The sequence below is a fragment of the Tachysurus vachellii genome, chromosome 15, assembly GCF_030014155.1.
Source record: "Tachysurus vachellii isolate PV-2020 chromosome 15, HZAU_Pvac_v1, whole genome shotgun sequence".
In the NCBI taxonomy this organism is placed as follows: Eukaryota; Metazoa; Chordata; class Actinopteri; order Siluriformes; family Bagridae; genus Tachysurus; species Tachysurus vachellii.
The window spans coordinates 3,371,259-3,391,956 of NC_083474.1; the positions used below are offsets into that span (position 1 = coordinate 3,371,259).

The window sequence follows — 20,698 nt, forward strand, 5'->3', positions numbered from 1 at the left end:
GTAGCTATACACGTCTAAAGCTAACTAGCTAATAATTAACGGAAATGGTTCAGCCTGCTAATCATTCCCATGTTACCTGCTTCATCAAAGCTTCATTCTTGCTAATGATTATAGCACACGCTACACACAAATACACACGCCAGAGACTTTAATCATCTGTGCTGCTTCCTGCCAATCTTTATTCCACTTTAAAATGTGTCTAAACGTGGATACTGTATATGACAGAACAGAACAGAAGCGACTCATCGGAGCGCACATACTCAGCTTGACTAGCTCAGTCAAGCTAGCTGTATAAATGAGCAGGTGGACTGTTGTTTCTAATAAATTGTTCGGTGAGAATTAATAGTTAATTATCATATACTAGTATAAGATAATATATTAAAATAGCATCCAACAGGTAATTTTTTCTAAGGTCACATTAATTTAAATAAAGTATATTGATCACAGTAAGCATATGCTTGCTGTCCACTTTATTAGGAACACCTGTACGTTCACGCAGTTATCAAAAACGGCCATTCACAAGGCAGCATACAGTCAGAACTGGAAATGGTTATTGTGACTATGGACAATATTTCAAAAAATACAAGTCCTAGATATTCCCACCAGAATTGCTTTACTTGATACACATGGCAAATGTTTTCGAATGGAGAACAAAACTAAAGACTAAAAACGGAGAAAAAACGGAGGATATTTAATCGAATTCCAAACCTAAAGCGAAGACTAACATCCTCCTCATCATGAGAGCTTCAGCAATTTTTATTTCATATTCAGATTTAAGATGCATTACTAAGGATAAGCAAATCTAATCTAATTTAATCTAATCGAGAGCATAAGATAGGCTAGTTAGTTGTCTGATTCTATATAGAACATGTTGTTATGGTTACATTATTTTTAAAAAAAAAACAAAAACAAAAACATCAGCCTTACAGAGGTAATACTGTAATCAACTCATTATCACCTAATTTTTTCTCCACCATCGCAGGTCACGGCAGGTGAGCAGGTGAAACATGCTAATAAGACCAGCGCTAATGTGAAATGTTACAGAGATTTTTTCCTGATCATTGTCTGTTTAATGGGGTGGAAAGATTCTTTTTTTTCTCTCCCGAATACTCATTAGCTTCACTTTTCGAAAATTGGCGGTTTTTTATCTCGTTAAATCAAATACAAGACAACGTGTTCGGTGCACGCCGATAGCAAGTTATGCTGCTACCCGATGGAATCCTGGTGCACGAACAAAAGCTAATGATCAAAGGACCAAATGACATCGAAAATATATAGAGAAGGAACTGAAGCATCTTTGTGCGAAAAACACAAACTCAGGAGTGAGTTCGTCGCTAGCAGCAAACATGAACTAGGTAAGGAAAATGTTCACAGATGCTGGCTGAGTGAACTTATAAAAAAATTAAAGTCATAGACGTGTCCCAACTTTAGAAAGAAGTTCTCGTACTATTAGCATGAAAGCTAGCTAACAACATTTTGTGTATTTTGCTAAATCTTTCTCAAACTATCAACCATGTTATTCATTTAATAGCAAAGAAAAAAAGATTTTGATGGCTTTGTTTGTGGTGGGTTATTTATCTACAGTAGGTTTAGCAGTTAAATCCATGTTTTATTTATTTGATTATTAAAATTTGTCAAAAATGAATTAATTCCAACTTTATTGTCTTATGAATAGACTTATACAGACATGTAATAAATCTCGCATGGACTCGTTTCAGAAGTGTGAAATAAATGTGTTAAGTGGGTCAGGTGGTAGTCATTAGCAGCAGGCAGCGCACATCGCTAATGGTGGACCTGCTGTAGTAACCCAGCTGACAAGATCCCCAACGCCATCCTGGAGTCACGATTCTATGGCATTCCTGCTTGACCCTGCTGCTTAGATCCGATAGGTTTTCCAACATCAGGAGCGAGTCTGGTGTACAGATGTGTAGCACAGTTTCACACGTCTCTACGTGTGTCAGATGACATGACCCATGAAGACCTGTGCAAGAGAAACTCAGACTTGAAGCAAAATTTGTTTTTTTTACAACTGGCAGCTCTCTATTAGCTCAAATCAGGTCTGATCAGAGTTCCTGACTGGGAATTCTGTGAGAAATGAGTGCTGGATGATCTGACCTAGTGAGTGTGGATGTTAGTTCTGTGCTCTGTTCCTACTGCATCCACTCAATAAAAACATACCTGTGTGCTTTTAAATGAGCTAAGAATGATTGAATCTTGATTTATGAGCCGGTAGATTGTCTGATCTGGGCGCTGAACTCTGGATTTTGTCTTTCTGCTGCAAAGTAGATGAGGGCTCGAAGGCTTTTGTGACCCATTGATTTCTTTTAAGCGTAATATCCCGAGAGGACTTCAGCTCTAATCAGGTTCACTTCCAACTACAAAAAAAAAAAAAAACAAGCTCGATCCCTCAACGGAGCAGGAAAAAGCCCATCAAAAAAACATCCTGAATCGATGAAACAAACTGGACGCATTACCTGAAGGCTGAAGCAATGATATTACCCTTACTTTCATTAATGCATTTCCATTCACACTGCCTGAAGTGAGTTTGCGTTATTGATGTCCACTCAATTCAGTGCAAATGGGCCGCTTTGTTTGCTTTTTAAAGCTTCTCTTAAAAGTTCAATAATTCACCAATTTATTTAAAACCTGACATCAATCCATCGTTTACAAAAAAGTACAAAATGCAAAATTCACTAAATTTTCCTATCACAATACACTGCTGCTATAATACTGTGCTCATTCCAGTATTTCTGCACACGCAATATTGTTTGAACTTACAGTATTTACACTGGTTGGTGCTGTTTTTGTTTATTGTCTTGTATTTTTTGTTTGCACTGTCTTTTGTCCTGCACTGTCTTTTTTTTGTCTTGTCCTGCACTGTTTGCACCAGGTTGCACAGTTGCACTTTATGTATCTAAGGACTACTTACTAAGTCCTTATAGCTCTGTCTTTGTTTTATGTAGCATCATTGTCCTGGAGAAACGTTGTCTCATTTCACTGTGTACTGCAACAGCTATATATGGTTGAAATAACAATAAAGCTTCTTGACTTAAATTGTTTTTTTTTAACCAATTTGTTTGTCCAATTTGCCCAAAGGTGGAAAAGTGCAGCTAAAACGTCTAACAAACGATCCGATCAAGCTAAAATCTTTTTACCAGAGGCCCAAAAAAAGAAGAATTTCAACTGAATTTCTTTATATAACACGGTCAGATTACACACCTAGCATCGAGTCTCATTAGCATGCTGGTTCATGTTCATTCGTCATCACAGGATGACACGTAACAGCTCAGAGCCTCTATCTGTCTGACATCTTGATTTAAAACCTTTTTTTTTTTAAACACTAATCATTACCAATTGATCTGTTGAAAAATTGGTGTCCGACTGCATATTCGACAGATTCTCAGATCCTCCTTTAATGCACGGACGACCTTTCTGTGTTTCAACATTCTGATTGATTTGAAGGAAGATTTTTATGTTCCGAAGATTTTCATCCATCAGTTCGGAGCGCTCGTTACCTGGACTGGGCTGCTATTACTTCTACTCACTCACTCACTCATTTTCTACCGCTTATCCGAACTACCTCGGGTCACGGGGAGCCTGTGCCAATCTCAGGCATCATCGGGCATCAAGACAGGATACACCCTGGACGGAGTGCCAAACCATCGCAGGGAACACATACACACACTCTCATTCACTCACGCAATCACCCACTATGGACAATTTTCCAGAGATGCCAATCAACCTACCATGCATGTCTTTGGACCGGGGGAGGAAACCGGAGTACCCGGAGGAAACCCCCGAGGCACGGGGAGAACATGCAAACTCCACACACACAAGGCAGAGGCGGGAATCGAACCCCCAACCCTGGAGGTGTGAGGCGAAAGTGCTAACCACTAAGCCACCGTTCCCCCCTGCTATTACTTCTAAATCAATTTTATTTTTTAAACCATAAAACATGAAAAGTAGATATTTAACTTTGCAGTATTAACCAGAATATATATAGGCCCTAATGGGCTCATGCTGATTATTAGCATTACTACAGTAACAGACTGTTCAGGTGCTCTGGTAATAACATCAATATCAACTTTCACTTTTCGCAAAGCCTTTCCCTAAAACAGTTTTCTTAGCAGTGAGGGTTAACATTTGTTGTGTTCATGAAGAATACGTGCCAAAATAAAAAGTTAGCCTTAGCCAGCACAGCTAATTCAAACCAAATATAATTAACTAATTGGCAAATACAAACAAAAATTCAATATACAAATTAGCTATGTTTCTAAAGTATATTTGCAGAATCTAAGACAAGAAAAGGTTCATTATATAAATAAATACATAAATAAATAATAAGCACGCCTTTAGCGATAGCATGGCGTCGCTCAGGTTGCTAGCTGAATTGTGTGTATGAAAAGCTAAGCATTTGAAGTCTATGCGCCAATATTTTGACTCATTTTTAACTAATGCACATTAAATTTACATTAAATAACATTTGGTTATAGCGTATGACGTTTCCAGTTTTTGTGCACACGATATTAGCTTTGAAAACTTTTGCTAACGCAATGATATTGTCCAAATAAATGCAAATCTGATTTCTAACACATTTTAGATTTTATGCTTACTGCTCAGAATGTTAGACCTACACACTCATGCCAGGCAGCCAAAAAGGTTTAGCGGAAAATGCAGAGGTAGTATATTAGCACTTAATAGCCTACTGCCATAGACCCACTGATTGGATACAAATACAAAGTTTAATCGAAACGTTAGCAAGAATAGGAACGGATCAAAGTAACAGGACCATATGCAAATAAAAAACTAATGAACACTCAACAAACTTGGCCCAGCAAACACTCCGACAGCCGTCGGGCACAAAGCAGGGTCAAAAATAGAATGTAAACTCACTAAGAAATTGGGTAAAAAGCGTCCTTTTAAGCATATTTGCATAAATAAATAGATAGATAGATAGATAGATAGATAGATAGATAGATAGATCGATAAATCAAAAAAAGAAAAATAGAAATGTATTTTATAAATGTATATATGTATATTATAATTAATTATTAAATATCAAATTAATAAATCTAGTTTATGAATCGATTACAATGTATAACATATTTATTCATATTTTTACTTACCTTTTTTATTTTTAATGGCACATTTAAGTTTTAGATTAGATCTATATTCATTACTTATTATATTTTTTGAAATTAGATTATTAAAACGCTTCACAAAATTGCACTCATTGCATGTTCTCCCCGTGCCTCGGGGGTTTCCTCTGGGTACTCCGGTTTCCTCCCCCGGTCCAAAGACATGCATGGTAGGTAGATTGGCATCTCTGGAAAATTGTCCGTAGTGTGTGAGTGCGTGAGTGATTGAGAGTGTGTGTGCCCTGCGATGGGTTGGCACTCCGTCCAGGGTGTATCCTGCCTTGATGCCCGATGACGCCTGAGATAAGCACAGGCTCCCCGTGACCCGAGGTAGTTCGGATAAGCGGTAGAAAATGAATGAATGAATGAATGAATTGGAAATAAACATCCAGCAAATCTAAAATGTCATGTTAAATCTAGTAACATTTTTATGTTTATGATTAATTGAATTTTTTTTTTAAATATCAACCTTGTTTAAAAAGCTATGATGTGACACTGCTATTATTTTCTATCATATTAATTCCATTTGTGTGGCTGCGATTGTGGTGTATAAAGAACGGAGGCAGAGGAAGAGGGTAGAGATGGATGGAGGAGTGAAATTTTTGCGAGGCTGTGATTGATTCCATCAGCCTGAGTGTTTAGCAAAATTGCGAGGCTGTAATGCACGAACAAAAGGAAATCTCTATTTCTTTCTTTCTCTCTCTCTCTCTCTCTCTCTCTCTCTCTCTCTCTCTCTCTCTCTCTCTGTCTCTCTCTGAAAGGTGAGTAATTTCATCCTTCCTGTTGCTATAGTGACTTTATGAGGAGGAATATGATCGCAGCCGTGTAGAAATGAGCGAAGGCCGAGGGCTACAACACAGGCTTCTAATGGGGCCGCTTCATTTTTCCTTTTAATGAAACCCACAGGTTAAAGAGAGAAAAAAAAGAAAAGTGGTTGAGTTAAATAAAATGAAATAAAAGAAATCCTTGGCAGGCTGACGGTGAGAAACAGAGCAAAGAAAAGTGATCTTTAACCATCAGCTAACGTTCGCACCACAATCAAATCTCTGCTTATGATAAAATCTCCTTCCTTCTGATTCTTTTCTTTATTTCTGCTTCATGTCCGGACTGCACTGAAACTGCAACAAATGAGAAACAATAGCACAGTTTTTTTTTGTTTTTGTTTTTTTTTTTAAATACATGTACATTTTGCTTTTAAATTATAATTCTTTACAATTCTATATGAAGTAGTAATTTATTTAAGAAGTCATTTATTAGTTCTTCATAAGTAAAATTCACTGCTATATTATTAATAATTAATAATATTAAATATAGCTTGATAATTCCCATTTACCTTTGTGTGTGTGTATGAGTGTGTGTGCATGTGGATGTGTGAGTGTGTGTGTCTGAGTGTGTAAGTCTGTCTGTTTTTATATATGAATTTTTGTGTGCAAATGTGTGTGTGAGTGTGAGTGTCTATGAGTGTGTAAGTCTATCTGTGTATGTTGTGTGTGTGTGTATGAGTGTGTAAGTCTGTCTTTGTATATATACAGTATGAATATATTTGTGTGTATGTGTGCGAATGTGTGTGTGTGAGAGAGTGTGTGTGCATGTGGATGTGTGAGTGTGTGTATGAGTGTGTAAGTCTGTCTTTGTATATATATATAAATATGTGTGTGTATGTGTGCGAATGTGTGTGTGTATGAGTGTGTGTGCATGTGGATATGTGAGTGTGTGTGTATGAGTGTGTAAGTCTGTTTTTATATATGAATATATGTGTGTGCGAATGTGTGTGTGAGTGTGTGTGTCTATGTGTGTCTATGCACACACACATTCATACGTGTGTGTCTGTATGAATGTATGTGTGTGTATATGAGTGTGTAAGTCTTTCTGTGTGTGTGTGTATGTGTGTGTGCAGGTTGTGTAAATCTTTGGATGTATTAAAAAGCAGCAGCTTCTAAAAAACTTTTTTTATTTAAAAGTAAGCTGATTTAGTGATTTAGGATCTCTGGAGCTTTTTCCTTCTTTACAAACGTTTATTCCTCTTACACCACAGCTAATAACACCCAGTTACATCATTTCACCAATTAAAGACTGAAGCACAAAGCGTAATCTCCTCTGCTTAGTACGTTAACATGCTCATCTCTCCAAACACGTTCCAAACATTAACACTGGAGACTCCTTTAATCGTCAAGTTACACGATTCGTGATCTGTTTATTATTAGTAGAGCGTCCACCGTACGAGTCCCTGTGAACCAGCTGTTGCTATAGAAACCATAACGTCTTAGAACGAGCGTGTTTATATAAACCTGTGATTTGCAGCTGCACTACTGCCACATTCCACGGCTCAGCGGCGGTGAGGGGTAAAAGAATTCACACGCAGAGAGACTGTAGTGGTAACGTCACATTATTTTGAATGAAAATTTTGATTAAAAACTTACATTATGACCTACCACACACACACACACACACACACACACACACACAGAGTTCTCTCTCTCTCTCTCTCTCTCTCTCTCTCTCTCTCTCTCTCTCACTTTTTCAATCCTTCTCTGTGGCCAAGAACAGAGAGAATTAAAATCCATACAAATTTAATGTAGGTTTTATTGCAGCCTTTTTTTGTCCTGCATACGAAGCCTGGTGTTAACGGCTAGTACAAATCACACAGACAGAGTGATGACCGTCAGAGAGAGGACATCATTCACTCTCAAATAACACCCACCCACACCCATACCCACAGAGAGGGAGGGAGAGAGAGAGAAAGAGAGAGAGAGAGAGTGTGAGCTTGCTGCAGCCCTTCAGGGGATAGAGGTAGAACTTTTCTGGAACAAAAAGCCTCATATTGACAAGAGACATATTAAAATATTTTTTTTAAAAAAAAACAATATTCATTTGAATATCAATTTGGTAATCTGCATTTTTCTTTCCATCCTATATTTTCAAACTCTAAAAAAATATACTATTTATTAAACGATTACTAAAATGATCATAATAATAAAGCAGTAAAATGTATAAAAAGTATAAAATATATAATGTATACTGTAAGGAGGAATAATAAAAAAAAAGTAATAGGAAAGTATATTTATTTGTATATTTATAGTATACTATCTAAAAAAGATATATGATAGCAATATGATATTAAAAATGAAACTAAATAATAAAATGAAATACAAAAAATGAAACTATTAAATATTTACGTTTAATTAAAAAAAATTCCAATTTTGTTAAGAGAATATGTTTGATTTTTCATTTGAATTCATTTGCTTGTTAATTTGCTCCTTAAAATGAGTCCCACAGTCCTGTTTGTCACAATGCAGTAAAATAATTATTAATTCATACGCAGAATTAATTATTTTTGCATATTCTGATGTGAAATAAAAGGAAAAAAAAGAAGGGAAAAACAATAAAATTGAGCGAAAAAGTATTTGAATTATTAATGATAAAAAAATTAAGAATCTATGTATGTATGTATTTTTATAATTAATTAATTCATTCATTAATTAATTTTTTACAAGAATCAAAAAATAATTACAGGTCTCCATTCAAAAGCATTAACTAAAATAAACCTGTCAGAGGGAAAGCACTGTCATATTATTATTATTATTATTATTTTTATTTTTATTTATTTATTTATTTATTTATTTATTATTATTATTATTATTATTATTATTATTATTATTATTATTCTTGTTGTTTTAATAAATTTTTGCAGTTTCCTCACAAATCTGGGAGATTGTTGTGTTCGTTAAGATGCAGGACAACAAAAAAAAATGACAGCATCTCTTGTTTATTGCATTAATTTATTTTTGTGCCAGCATGAGATTTCATTAATGAGAATGTTGTCTTATTCAAGGTCAAGCTAAATGGATTGGAAAACCCAAGCACACTAACACAAACCCACACAAACAAACACACACACTCGCCATCTGCATGTCAAATATCTTCCCTTGTGTAGCAACTGTTACACTATAATACACTATACTCTACACTATACACTATACACTATAACTGTAACACTAAAATAATGACTAGTATTGATATAATATTGTATTGTATACATAATAGTATTATATGTGTGTGTAGGTGTGTGTTAGTATTGATGGTGTGAGATAATGTGTGTTAGTACGTATGGTGTTTGATAACGTGTGTGTTTTAGTATTGGGTGGGTGTGTCTTAGTATTGATGATGTGTGTGTAGGTGTTTGTTAGTATTGATGGTGTGTGATAATGTGTGTGTAGGTGTGTGTTAGTATTGATGGTGTATGTTAATGTGTGTGTAGGTGTGTGATAGTATTGATGGGGTGTGATAATGAGTGTGTTAGTGTGTGTCGGTGTGTGTTAGTATTGATGGTTTGTGATAATGTGTGTGTAGGTGTGTGTTAGTATTGATGGTGTGTGATAATGTCTGTTAGTACTTATGGTGTTTGATAACGTGTTTGTTAGTGTGTGTATGTGTGTGTTAGTACTGATGGTGTTTGAAAACGGGTGTGAGTGTGTGTACAGTAGGTGTGTGTTAGTATTGATGGTGTGTGATAATGTGTGTAGGTGTGTGTTAGTATTAAAGGTGTGTGATAATGTGTGTAGGTGTGTGTTAGTATTGATGGTGTGTGATAATGTGTGTGTAGGTGTGTGTTAGTATTGGTGTGTGATAATGTGTGTTAGTACTTATGGTGTTTGATAACGTGTTTGTTAGTGTGTGTATATGTGTGTGTTATTACTGATGGTGTTTGAAAACAGGTGTGAGTGTGTGTAGGTGTGTGTTTTTATTGATGGTGTGTGATAATGTGTGTAGGTGTGTGTTAGTATTGATAGTGTTTCATAACGTGTGTGTTAGTGTGTGTAGGTGTCACAGGCGCGGGGGTAAAAACGGACCCAAACGCAGGACAACTAAACAAAAACAGGATTTATTAGCTAAAAAAAAGTAACACGAAACAGGACAAAGCCAAAACCAGACATAAAGACAACAGAGGATTCTGCGCTGCACAAGGCAACGCGGCTCAACTAAATAGTACAAATAATTAATCAAACATGAGGGACCGGTGTGCAGAGGCGGGGAGGAAAAGACAAGGGCGGGGCAGACACGTGAACACAGAACATAAACAAAAGGCACATGGGCAGAGTCCTGACAGTATGTGTGTTTTAGTATTAAAGGTGTGTGATAATGTGTGTAGGTTTATGTTAGTATTGATGGTGTTTGATAACGTGTGTGTTAGTGTGTGTAGGTGTGTGTTAGTACTGATGGTGTTTGATAACATGTGAGTGTGTGTTTTTGTATGTAATAAATTTGTGATAATGTGCGTGTTATTGTGTGTTTGTGACGTGTGTGTTAATGTGTTTTATATGTGATAACACGTGTGTTTGTGTGTGTTTGTATGTAATAGTGTGCGATAATGTGTGTTTTTTAGGGTGTTTGTATGTAATAAAGTGTGATAATGTGTGTTATACTGTATGTGTGTTACGCCCACAGTACACCTATGATGGGGATCATTATACTGGCTGTCTATCCAGTGAACCAGGCATGTGGTTTGGGACACGCCCACAGTACAATGTCGAAAAAGAGACATTACTGATGGTTAGTTTCTGTGTTTGCGTGCTAGTGAGTGCTCACCCTTCAGTTGTAGGGAATAGTGAAAAGGGCAGGAGTGAGCAGACGTTAATCATATTTACACGCTGGAATGGAATGATCCAGTCAAGCGGAGTGTGTACAGAGAGCGATGATATGGAAGACGACTGAACGCATGAAAAACGACAGACCCAAATGACACGCTTCGATGAAAACACGGCTACTTGTGAAACATAATCTTCCCTCTCTCTCTCTCTCTCTCTCTCTCTCTCTCTCTCTGACAGTTTAAACTACAGGGGCAGCCAAAGTTTTGTTTAACGGCTGGAAAATTACAGGCTGTGTGCTGTTTAACTGGCAGCCTTTCAAAACATGTGGAATAAATGAAAATGAGAGTGTTTGTGTGGATGCTGTGGGTTCAGACACAGATATTATTATTCACTGGACTTTTCTTTTGCGCTAGTTGAAAAGATAAAGAAAACCTTGTCACTTCCATAACACCTAGCATACTCATGTACCATAACATCTGGAATTAGCCTGCAAATCAAGTCCAGCGATGAAGCTATCAGTGTTTTTAATGGAGCACCGGATGACAAACACACAACAAAAACTATACACCTGATGCTATTATTGTGGGATTTTCTTCATAGACTTCTTCTTATTATTATTCTCATTATTAAACTATTCTAGACAGTGAACGCAACAGGATACCGAGAAAACGATGGCGTCTTCCGACCGCCGCTGACAAACGAGGTGTGATTAATTTAGTTTGTTCTCCGCTTTGGAATAATTGCTAAAATGATAATATCTCTTACTCTGGTTAACAAGCAGAAATGATCATGTTTCAGAGGCGCTTGGACCCCTGATGATACAGACACACAGGGACAAACCCACCTTAGTAGTAGGGGTCTAAGCGCTAGTTATTCTACCCACTCATTCATCATTCATACTTTCTATCCGTTTATAGCTACCAAACGTATGCTGTCACTTCTCTAGTTTCTCTCTTTAAGGTAATTAGATACATACACAGGAACTGTGAGCCTCTTCTGAAACTGGAGTCTCCTTCCATACAAAATATCAACAATCATACGCGCATTATCACAAAAGCATCCACTGCTGTTAAAGAAAATTCATCCACACCTTCTGACCAATCCTGATTCAGAACATAGCTGTGATATGGAGAACTTTCTCTCTCTCTCATCGTCACACACACACACACACACACACACACACACACACACATGATTCTGCACTAAGGGTTTTGGATGTTAACACAATCATCTGGACCACTGAGTGTGTCAGTGCGACAGAGATTTACACAACCAGCTCCTGTGAAGTACACAAGTGTCTGAGTAATCGATCCTGTGGGAATTACAGCTCTCCAGCACACGCGCACTCACACACACACACACACACACACACACAAACCTACATTAAAGATGGGTTTCCACCATACTGGCTTTCCACAAACCGACTTACTGGACGTTTTTAATCACTATATACAAATGAATAATTTTTCTACCAGCAAGTCGGATAGAAAATGAGGAAGACGAAGTGCACTTTAAGAACCCACGTGAAGATGCACTTATTATCTGTCTACGCAGAAGATGAGAAGCGGGGCCACCACCCACTTCAGAGATGGACGACGGCACTCACGCGGATGAGCCGTCTTACAAAGATCTTTTCAATGACCTTGATTTATTTCCAGCATTTTTTCCAACGCTTCTGAAGCGGCATCATGTTCCGTGCTTTTGATGTCATTCGCCATCGACTGGGAAACAACGTATATGTCCAGGTTGTGAAAATAAACAACAACAAAAAACATCAATATCCCATTCGAAAAATGATACAACCCTTGTAACATTCATACACTAGATGCAAATGTAGAGTAGTGTAAGTGTATAGTGTATACAGTAGTATTTCATTTGTGATGCAACTTAAGTAACTATTTAAAGAAAGAAAAAAGAAAGAAAGAAAAAAGAAAGGAATACTCACAACATGGAAATGCAGCTTGATTGAATGTGACCCATGCTAATGTTTCACAATACAGAATCCTCTTTCATACTCTGGAAAATAAATGAATACAACTAAGGACCCCACCTGAGGTCCTACTTCTGGAAGTCCTGCTCCAGCTGAAGGTCAGAGTGCAGAAAGCTGAGCTCCTAATCACACTGGTGATGAGAAAATCATGGAGAAAACATTTTAATTCCTACTCACTCCAAAGCAGTAACAACACGAGGGTCTTTACTGTGGTTCTTCAGACCAAAAGCAGGTCTTTTTTCCTGTAAATTGTAAGTGATCTTAAAGAAAGGGTCCGATATCTGAAGATATCTGTTAATTCTTCAGTGGTGTTGAATACTAATTGATATGCAAATTAATTATTCATAAGTAATAAATAAAGCACAACATCTGAGAAATCAGCCCACCCTCAGTGACACAGCTCCACACTTAAGATTATTATTATTATTATTATTATTATTATTATTATTATTATTATTATTATCTTGATGCTTATTCTTCAGGATTGTTAAAGTGGAGATGCTGTAAACATGTGCTGGTTTTGTGCTCTTCAGTAAGCAATTCATTTCACCCCATCGTTCTGTCATTGAGTCAGTCAGTGAGCGAGCGAGTCAGTGACTGAATGAGTCAGAGTGAGTGAGTGATTCAGTGAGTAAGACAGTGAGTCAGTAAGTGTCAGTGAAGAGTGTTTGAGTGAATAAGTCAGTGAGTCAGAGTGTGTCAGTGAGTGAGTGAGTGATTCAGTGAGTAAGACAGTGAGTCAGTAAGTGTCCGTGAAGTGTGTTTGAGAGAGTGAGTGAGTGATTCAGTGAGTGAGTCAGAAAGTGTGAGTGAGTGAGTCAGTCAGAGTATGTCAGTGAGTGAGTGAGTGATTCAGCGAGTAAGACAGTGAGTCAGTAAGTGTCAGTGAAGAGTGAGTCAGTGAGTGAGTGATTCAGTGAGTCAGAAAGTGTCAGTGAAGAGTTAGTGATTGAGTCAGTGAGTTAGTCAGAGTATGTCAGTGAGTGAGTGAGTGATTCAGCGAGTAAGATAGTGAGTCAGTGTCAGTGAAGAGTGAGTGAGTAAGCGAGCCAGTGAGTCAGTGAGTGAGTCAGAAACTGTCAAGTGATTCAGTGAGTGAGTGAGTCAGTAGGTGTCAGTGATGAATGAGTGAGTGAGTGAATGAGTGAGTATGTGGGTAAATGAGAGAATTTACCTGTGTTCATGTCCTTAAAGTTGACTCTGTGTTGAAGAACAACAAACATGCAGCTAAAAAATATGCAGAATATTCAGTAATATTAATAACAACACATTGATTTTCATTTCACCATTTCCTCAATCACTTGTTTCCTAGCTTTAGTTTGTCCTATTGCTTTGTGCATATAATATTTATTATATCTATTTGTTCATGTAGGTTTGTTGCGTATTCTGCATTCGTTTATTATTTACGTTTGATGTTTGTTTTTAAAAAAAACCCCACTATATATATATATATATATATATATATATATATATAGAGAGAGAGAGAGTTTTGTTTTTTATTATTATTTATTTATTTATTTTATATATATATATATTAATTAATTAATTAATATAGACATTAATTGAACTCCATCTCTCCTTCAGGTGTGTTGTCTTTGTCTCTGATTGTTTCTGCGCTGTGATTGGTTCCTGTCTGTTATTTATACTCTGTTTGTTCACTTCCCTGGTGTTGGTCGTTATTGCATGTTGGATGTTGGTGTGTGTGCGCCTGTTCCCATTTCCTGTTAGCCCTGTTTGCTGCCTTGTTCTGTCTGCCTGTCTGTTCAGCTGCTTTTGTGTTTTGGATGATTAAAACTCTAAAATCTGCATTTGGATCCTCACTCGCCTTTGTCCTGCATCATTACATATATATAGTTTTGTTTTTTATTATTTTTATTTATTTATTTATTTAGTTCATTAGTCTTTATTTTTTCATTCGTTTGTTTGTTTTATTTTTTTTTTTCCCCATGAAAAAATTTCCTCTCAAACTAATATTGAGAAATGATCTGAACCTACTTATTATCCATATTGTTTTAAATAGTTTGAAACACATTATTAACATAAAATTAAACACAAATAGTACATAATAGTAAAAAATTTGGTATAAAATTAAAGAAATATAAGCATAAAGTAACTTAATAGGTAGTATAAAGTAAATATTGCATAAAACAAAATGAAATTCATTTATTAACTCATTCATGCACATTTTTATTTATTTATTTCTAATTTATTTATTTGTTTGGTTTGTGCTGTTTGTTTATATATTTTTTAAATATGTATTTATTTGTTTACTTTTAGGGAGTTTATTTTTGTTTTTGTTTTATGCTTTTAGAATGTTTACAGTACTTTCAAATTAACACACACACACACACACACACACACACACACACACACACACAGAAACTCCACACTGCTTTAAGTGATCCAAACTTTAATAAACTAAATCAGAAGGATGTGACGACGCAGATTTTTAATGTAAAAACTGGCAGCCATCACCCAGAATGCTGTGTAAAAAGTCACGTCACCTATGACTTTACATATTTGGAACACATACAGAGATAGTTCAGAATATATTCATATATGTAATTTGCATTTGCAGGTTTTTTTTTTTCTTTCTTTCTTTTTGTTGTGTTTTCAATCTAGACCAGCCAGATACAATACCGATGACAACCGTACAGTCATTTCTCTGATCTCCATCATGACGTAATCCATCCTGGCTGAAAGAGTCCACGGAAAATTCCCAGGCTCAGTTTTTTCCCCCTCTTTTCTAATGAATGCGATCGGTATTTGTATGAATTATTATTATTTTCTTTTTTTTTTTTTTTTAAACTGATCTGCGTCGTATAGACCGGTCCGATGCATGTCCGAAGTTCTGTATCTCGTGTCTTCTGTGCATTCAGTCGTCTTAAATGATCGGACACACGTGAGCGCCGTGACACTGGAATGTCACGCTCGGACGTCGATCGTTCGTCATCGTGATCGTCGCCTTTCGTTAATGAAGTATTACAAAGAAAACAGAGCAGTCACGTTTCCACCAAGCTCTCACCGTGGCATCACATAGAAAAATAACCATTAAACAAAAAGGATGGATGAAGAGTGGATGGACACATAGCAGCATGTCTTCCATTGGTACATGTTCAGGAATAAGGCACCGCTGCATTATGGGAAAGGGTGTGGCGACCGTTTCTTTCTTTCTTTTCATCACCATATCTCTCTCTTTGTGTCTGAAGCAGAACAGAACCAGTGTGCTTTCAAATAAAACACTAAACATGGACAACACATGACACATGAGGAAAAAAAAAAATTGTGTGTGTGTGTGCTTGTGCATGTGTCAGGATCCCAAAATCTGAAACTTTATTTCCATCAGTTATCATATCATGTTTTAATCATAAAAAAAGTTTCAATTCGATTCAAAATTTAATTTGAAATAATTTTCATTGTGAAATCCAAACAGTATCATGTTTTGCTCCTAATTTGGTAAACGTATTTATTTAATTTATTGCGTCTAGAGCAACAGCTGAGCATCTGCGCTCTGGATTTTAACATCTTTGTACTCTCTGTTACGAGTTATTGCTCGAAGATCTTCTTTGTTCCACCCAGAAAATGGCACAGAAAACCCAGAACATAACGCAACCTGGAATGATTCCCATATTATCGCTCAGAAAATGAACCCGCCCACCGGAAAAACCCGCCCCCTTTCTGTCATCTCCCAATACTAATGTTTCATCTCAACTCGATTTTCTCACTCGCTCTACTGACAGGGCCTTGTCGCTTTCTTGCACGGAGAATAGAAAATGTTTTGAGTTTATTAATATAAAATCCAAACAATCTACGAATGACTTTGTTAATATTAAACACGTTTACAGTTAACATCAGTTAGCTAGATTTATAAGACAAGCACCAAAAGCTGTTGTGCATCAAAGTATAAAAAAATGCCAAAATATTTGACCTTCGACAAAATGTCGACTCTTAACATTTCGCAATAATTCAAAAGTAAAAATGATATTTGCGATCCTGAATTTTAAGCAGATCAACAGTGAAATTGCCGCTCATGTGAAAATCCTTTAACATTTTACTGTCTTTTTTATTTGTTATATCGACCACTTGCATTATTCCTCTTCATGGTTTCAGGTCTGTTCCAGTGTCTGAGCCCCTTGCAAATGCTCCAATACCAGAATTTAGCTGATACAAACAAACAAGAAAAATAAAAGCATTCTGTGAATATTGACAAAATGTCTGCTGTAGCATCCAAGAAAATGACTGAAGCATTGGAAATCCACAGCTGCTAAATGTACCAAAAAACGTTGTGCAAATTTTAACTTTAACACTGACATTAATTTTTTTCCCCCAAATGTGAAAGACTTGAGATCCTGAGCTGGTCACTGGGACTCTTTGCTTTACTGTTAAAATCAGTAGCTGAAGCTTTGCTTTTTTACCCACATTAGTGTTTTCACCATCTCATTTTTTGAACATTAAACCACTTAAACCTGTTTTTAAGACAGTTAGTCATTATACTGTACCAATGCATTTTGCACACAAACATGTGCTTTCGGACTTGCTATTTTGGTTGAACATTCGTGGTCCAATTTGTAGGTTTTTTATCTTTCTTCATACATTAGCTAGCTTGTGTGGATATCATGCTGAAACCATGGCAACTGGCAGTGAAGCAAACATAGTGAGTCCTGCAAGATTGCAGTGTCGAGGGATTTGATTGACACGAGTTGAGAAATGGGTCGGGATGGGATTTTCAAGTGGCTCAGGAATAATGTCACAAATGACATAAGACTGAACTGGTGTTGCACGACTGGTGTTATAGTGGGAGGTGTGTAGTTGGACCGGGATCCTGTAAGACCCAGTAAAAAAAGTCACAGCAGCGGGCAGTTTTTACTTTGTTGACAGAAGTCGGTTAATAACATAGTCACATTTTTTTAAATTGAATGTGTTTACAATGCAGGACAGATTTACTGCTTTTATTAACCCATTATCAGTAACTGCCCTTTCCTGGTCTAGGTAATAGAATCAGACAGTTGTGGGAGCAGGCAGGATTGATCAACAGTGTCTGCTGGAATGGTCAGAAATGAGAGTATAAAAAAGTAACCCCACAATCCCCTCCAGTCTAAGTCTAGTCTGGGATTGTTTTAGTGAATTGGTGAACACTAATAAACAATATTAGTGATCTTGTTTGGGAAATTTATTGAAATTGAATTGACCCGGGATAACTGATGAAATAAAGACAGTTGCTTGTAGTGAACTCGGAGTTTGGGACCCCACTGTGTACGTGTTATTCAGTTATTCACACTGTGCTCTCGAGCATCCATTCAGTGCTGCTACTGAACGTGATGCGACGTTCAGTCGGAGGCGAGACATCAAGCTGCGAGCTGGATTTGTGGCGGCGGGCACGGGCCCGTCTCGGGTAGCTGTGGCTCTGGAAGAGCGTGTAGTCCCCATCAAATGAGAAGCGGTGCCTTGCCCTCGCCAGCTCACCAGGCAGCAACCCAATGGCCACTGGCGTCCGCTTCCTGTCCCTGTCGCTTGTACTGGTGCCCATGGGGCAAAGTGACATGGTGGAGCCTGTCAGGCTGCTGTCTGTCTGGTTATCATCTGAAGGTGGGGCTCCTAAACTTGCCCTGCGGGATGGTGGGATGGGAGGAGCAGGTACGAGAGCCATAGCTGCCACCTCTGGGTTAACCGGTGGCGTCAGTGCCTTTGCTTCCTCCCGAGTCTCATTCTCAAGGCTAAGCAGCGCAATAGCATGGCAATCTGTACCGACTGGAGACTCGCCCACATGCTCCTGTTTTTTTGACGTGGCACGACCGGAGTGGTGGGCACTTCCAGACATTCCACCTTTGATTTTGGAGGCATCAGCCGTGCCATACGCCTTGTATCGGATCATCAGGATGACAATGAAGACGAGCACAGAGGCAACAATGACGCCACCAATAATGATGATCATGGTCCCACCCAGGAACTGTGCTTGAGCAAACTGGCACTGTCCCGCCTCAGGCCCGGTACGGAAGTGGACACAGCCCACCACACGTGTAGCGGTGAGGGACGTGATGCCGTCATCATACACGGCAAGAACACACAACTCATACTCACGTCCCGCCGCCAGGTCATTGATCCGGAATGTCTTGCTCTCTGGTGGAATCATCCTAGAATGATGGAGTACAAGAGACAGAGTGAGGACAAAAAGTTGAATTAGAAATAACTTTAGAAATAAACATATTTTAGATAAGTTTACAATGCTGATACAAATGTTTACAGAGCAAATTGGCAGATCTTAAGCTTGAGTTTGTTCTCTGGAATAAAATGACTGGTCTTCCCTTCCTAGTGAATCAACGATTTTTAAAACTGGGTATCCAACAGTCTCTATAGTAAGGTCTAATGGAAACCAGGAAGTGGTGTCACATGAAGAATCGGCAGCATGTCAGCACAAGTGATGTTCTGATGAGGTCAGATGCTATAAGAGGTCATGTATTACCTGCAAGAATAAAATATCATGTTCTGTGGTTGAATAAAGGACATCTGATGGGCTGGTTTGTAAAAAAAATGTAAGTATAATGTTTGGGCCAGAGACAGAGACAGAGGCAGGGGCAGGGGCAGGGTTATGGCCCACTCTAGCTTGGGAGCAAACCTTTTAAATTTTACACTGGAGGAGTATCACATGTCTGGCCTAATCTTTACCTGATGAAATACTCTGTATTCAACTCGGCCATGTGAGTTTGCACGTTCTCCCAATGCCTCTGGGGTTTCCTAACCTAGTACAAAGACATGCATTTTAGGCTGGCATCTATTAATTGTCTTTAGTGTGTGAATGGGTGTGTGAGTGTGTGTGTGCAATTTGATAAATTGGCTAAATTGTGCTGTGATAATTTGGCATTCTGTCTAGGTTATACCCAGGCTCCATGTTCCACAAGACTTACTAGAATAAGCATTGTAGAGGATGGATGGATGGATGGATGGATGGATCGAAGGATATTCAGTATAATACTGAGACAGATACCAGTCAGTGATCAAATTAGACATATTTTCACATCAGATATGCTATACTGTTTGTACTGGTTAGGGTCGCCAGGACATGAAGTAGTAAGACACCTACAATGAGATGCCAGTCCATCACAGGGCAGCATGCAGACCGTTGTTCACACCTAGGGGCAACGAGGGGGTGAAGAAACTGGAGGACCCTGAAGGAGGCGTTTGTAACTCTGGCAGAAACCTGAGTACAGGATCGATCAGAGCCGGCAATATAACGTGCTATTCATATACTCGAATCTTAAATTAGGAATTACAGTTGCCAACACGTTAACACAAGCTCCATGCAAATAAAAGCTTGCATTTGTTTTCTATTCTATGTAGGCTGCAATATCCTCCTACATGGTTTGGCATTACTTCAAGTCAGTAAGACCTCTCCTACACAGTCTCAGCCATACACTTTCCATACACCTTTGCACCTTTGAAACTGGCTGAACTTTCTGATCAAAGGTTCTTCTTTAACAGCGAGAGTATTTTTCATCCAAGTAAATTGCTACCTAATAGCACGACCACATTTCAAGATGAAAAACATGGTGCAGATCATCTCATTTAACTGGACTTAAGTGCACCATCTAAATTGCACATGACATTTAACACATCTTGTAAGGAAGGCATCATGACACACATCCAGTCAAGTGTGCCAATGTAAGCAAATTACACCTCATTTTCATTTCCATCTTCATCAAAAACAGCCTACATTTGAGTTTGCTTTATTAAAGTCCTCCTACAGGGAGACTCTCAATAAATGAGTTTTTTTCACATTCACACATCGGCTAACACTTCACAACTGCCAATATTGAGATGCTGGTGATTAACACACTTGTACACGAACTTCTGGCATTTCCACCCACACACACACTCTCTCCCAGCTTCCCAGTTCTCTGACATTTGGGCAAATTGTAAAAAAAAGTCGGTATTGCTGCATCCTTCTAAGCTTGGAGAGAGAAAAAAACAGGACATTTCATTTAATG

General features: G+C 37.8%; 2 protein-coding genes across 2 annotated transcripts in view; one reads left to right on the forward strand and one right to left on the reverse strand.

Moving 5' to 3' along the window:
* The window catches only part of LOC132857816 (eukaryotic translation initiation factor 4 gamma 1-like), a 796,411-nt gene that overhangs the window by 370,705 nt on the left and 405,008 nt on the right, over positions 1–20,698 (forward strand). The window lies entirely within an intron of this gene.
* The window catches only part of lrfn1 (leucine rich repeat and fibronectin type III domain containing 1), a 129,912-nt gene continuing 125,625 nt past the window's right edge, over positions 16,412–20,698 (reverse strand). The window contains exon 6 of the mRNA XM_060887889.1: positions 16,412–18,847. Within this exon, the coding sequence (XP_060743872.1) occupies positions 17,989–18,847 (859 nt within the window). The 3' untranslated portion in view covers positions 16,412–17,988. The remainder of the gene's footprint in view (positions 18,848–20,698) is intronic.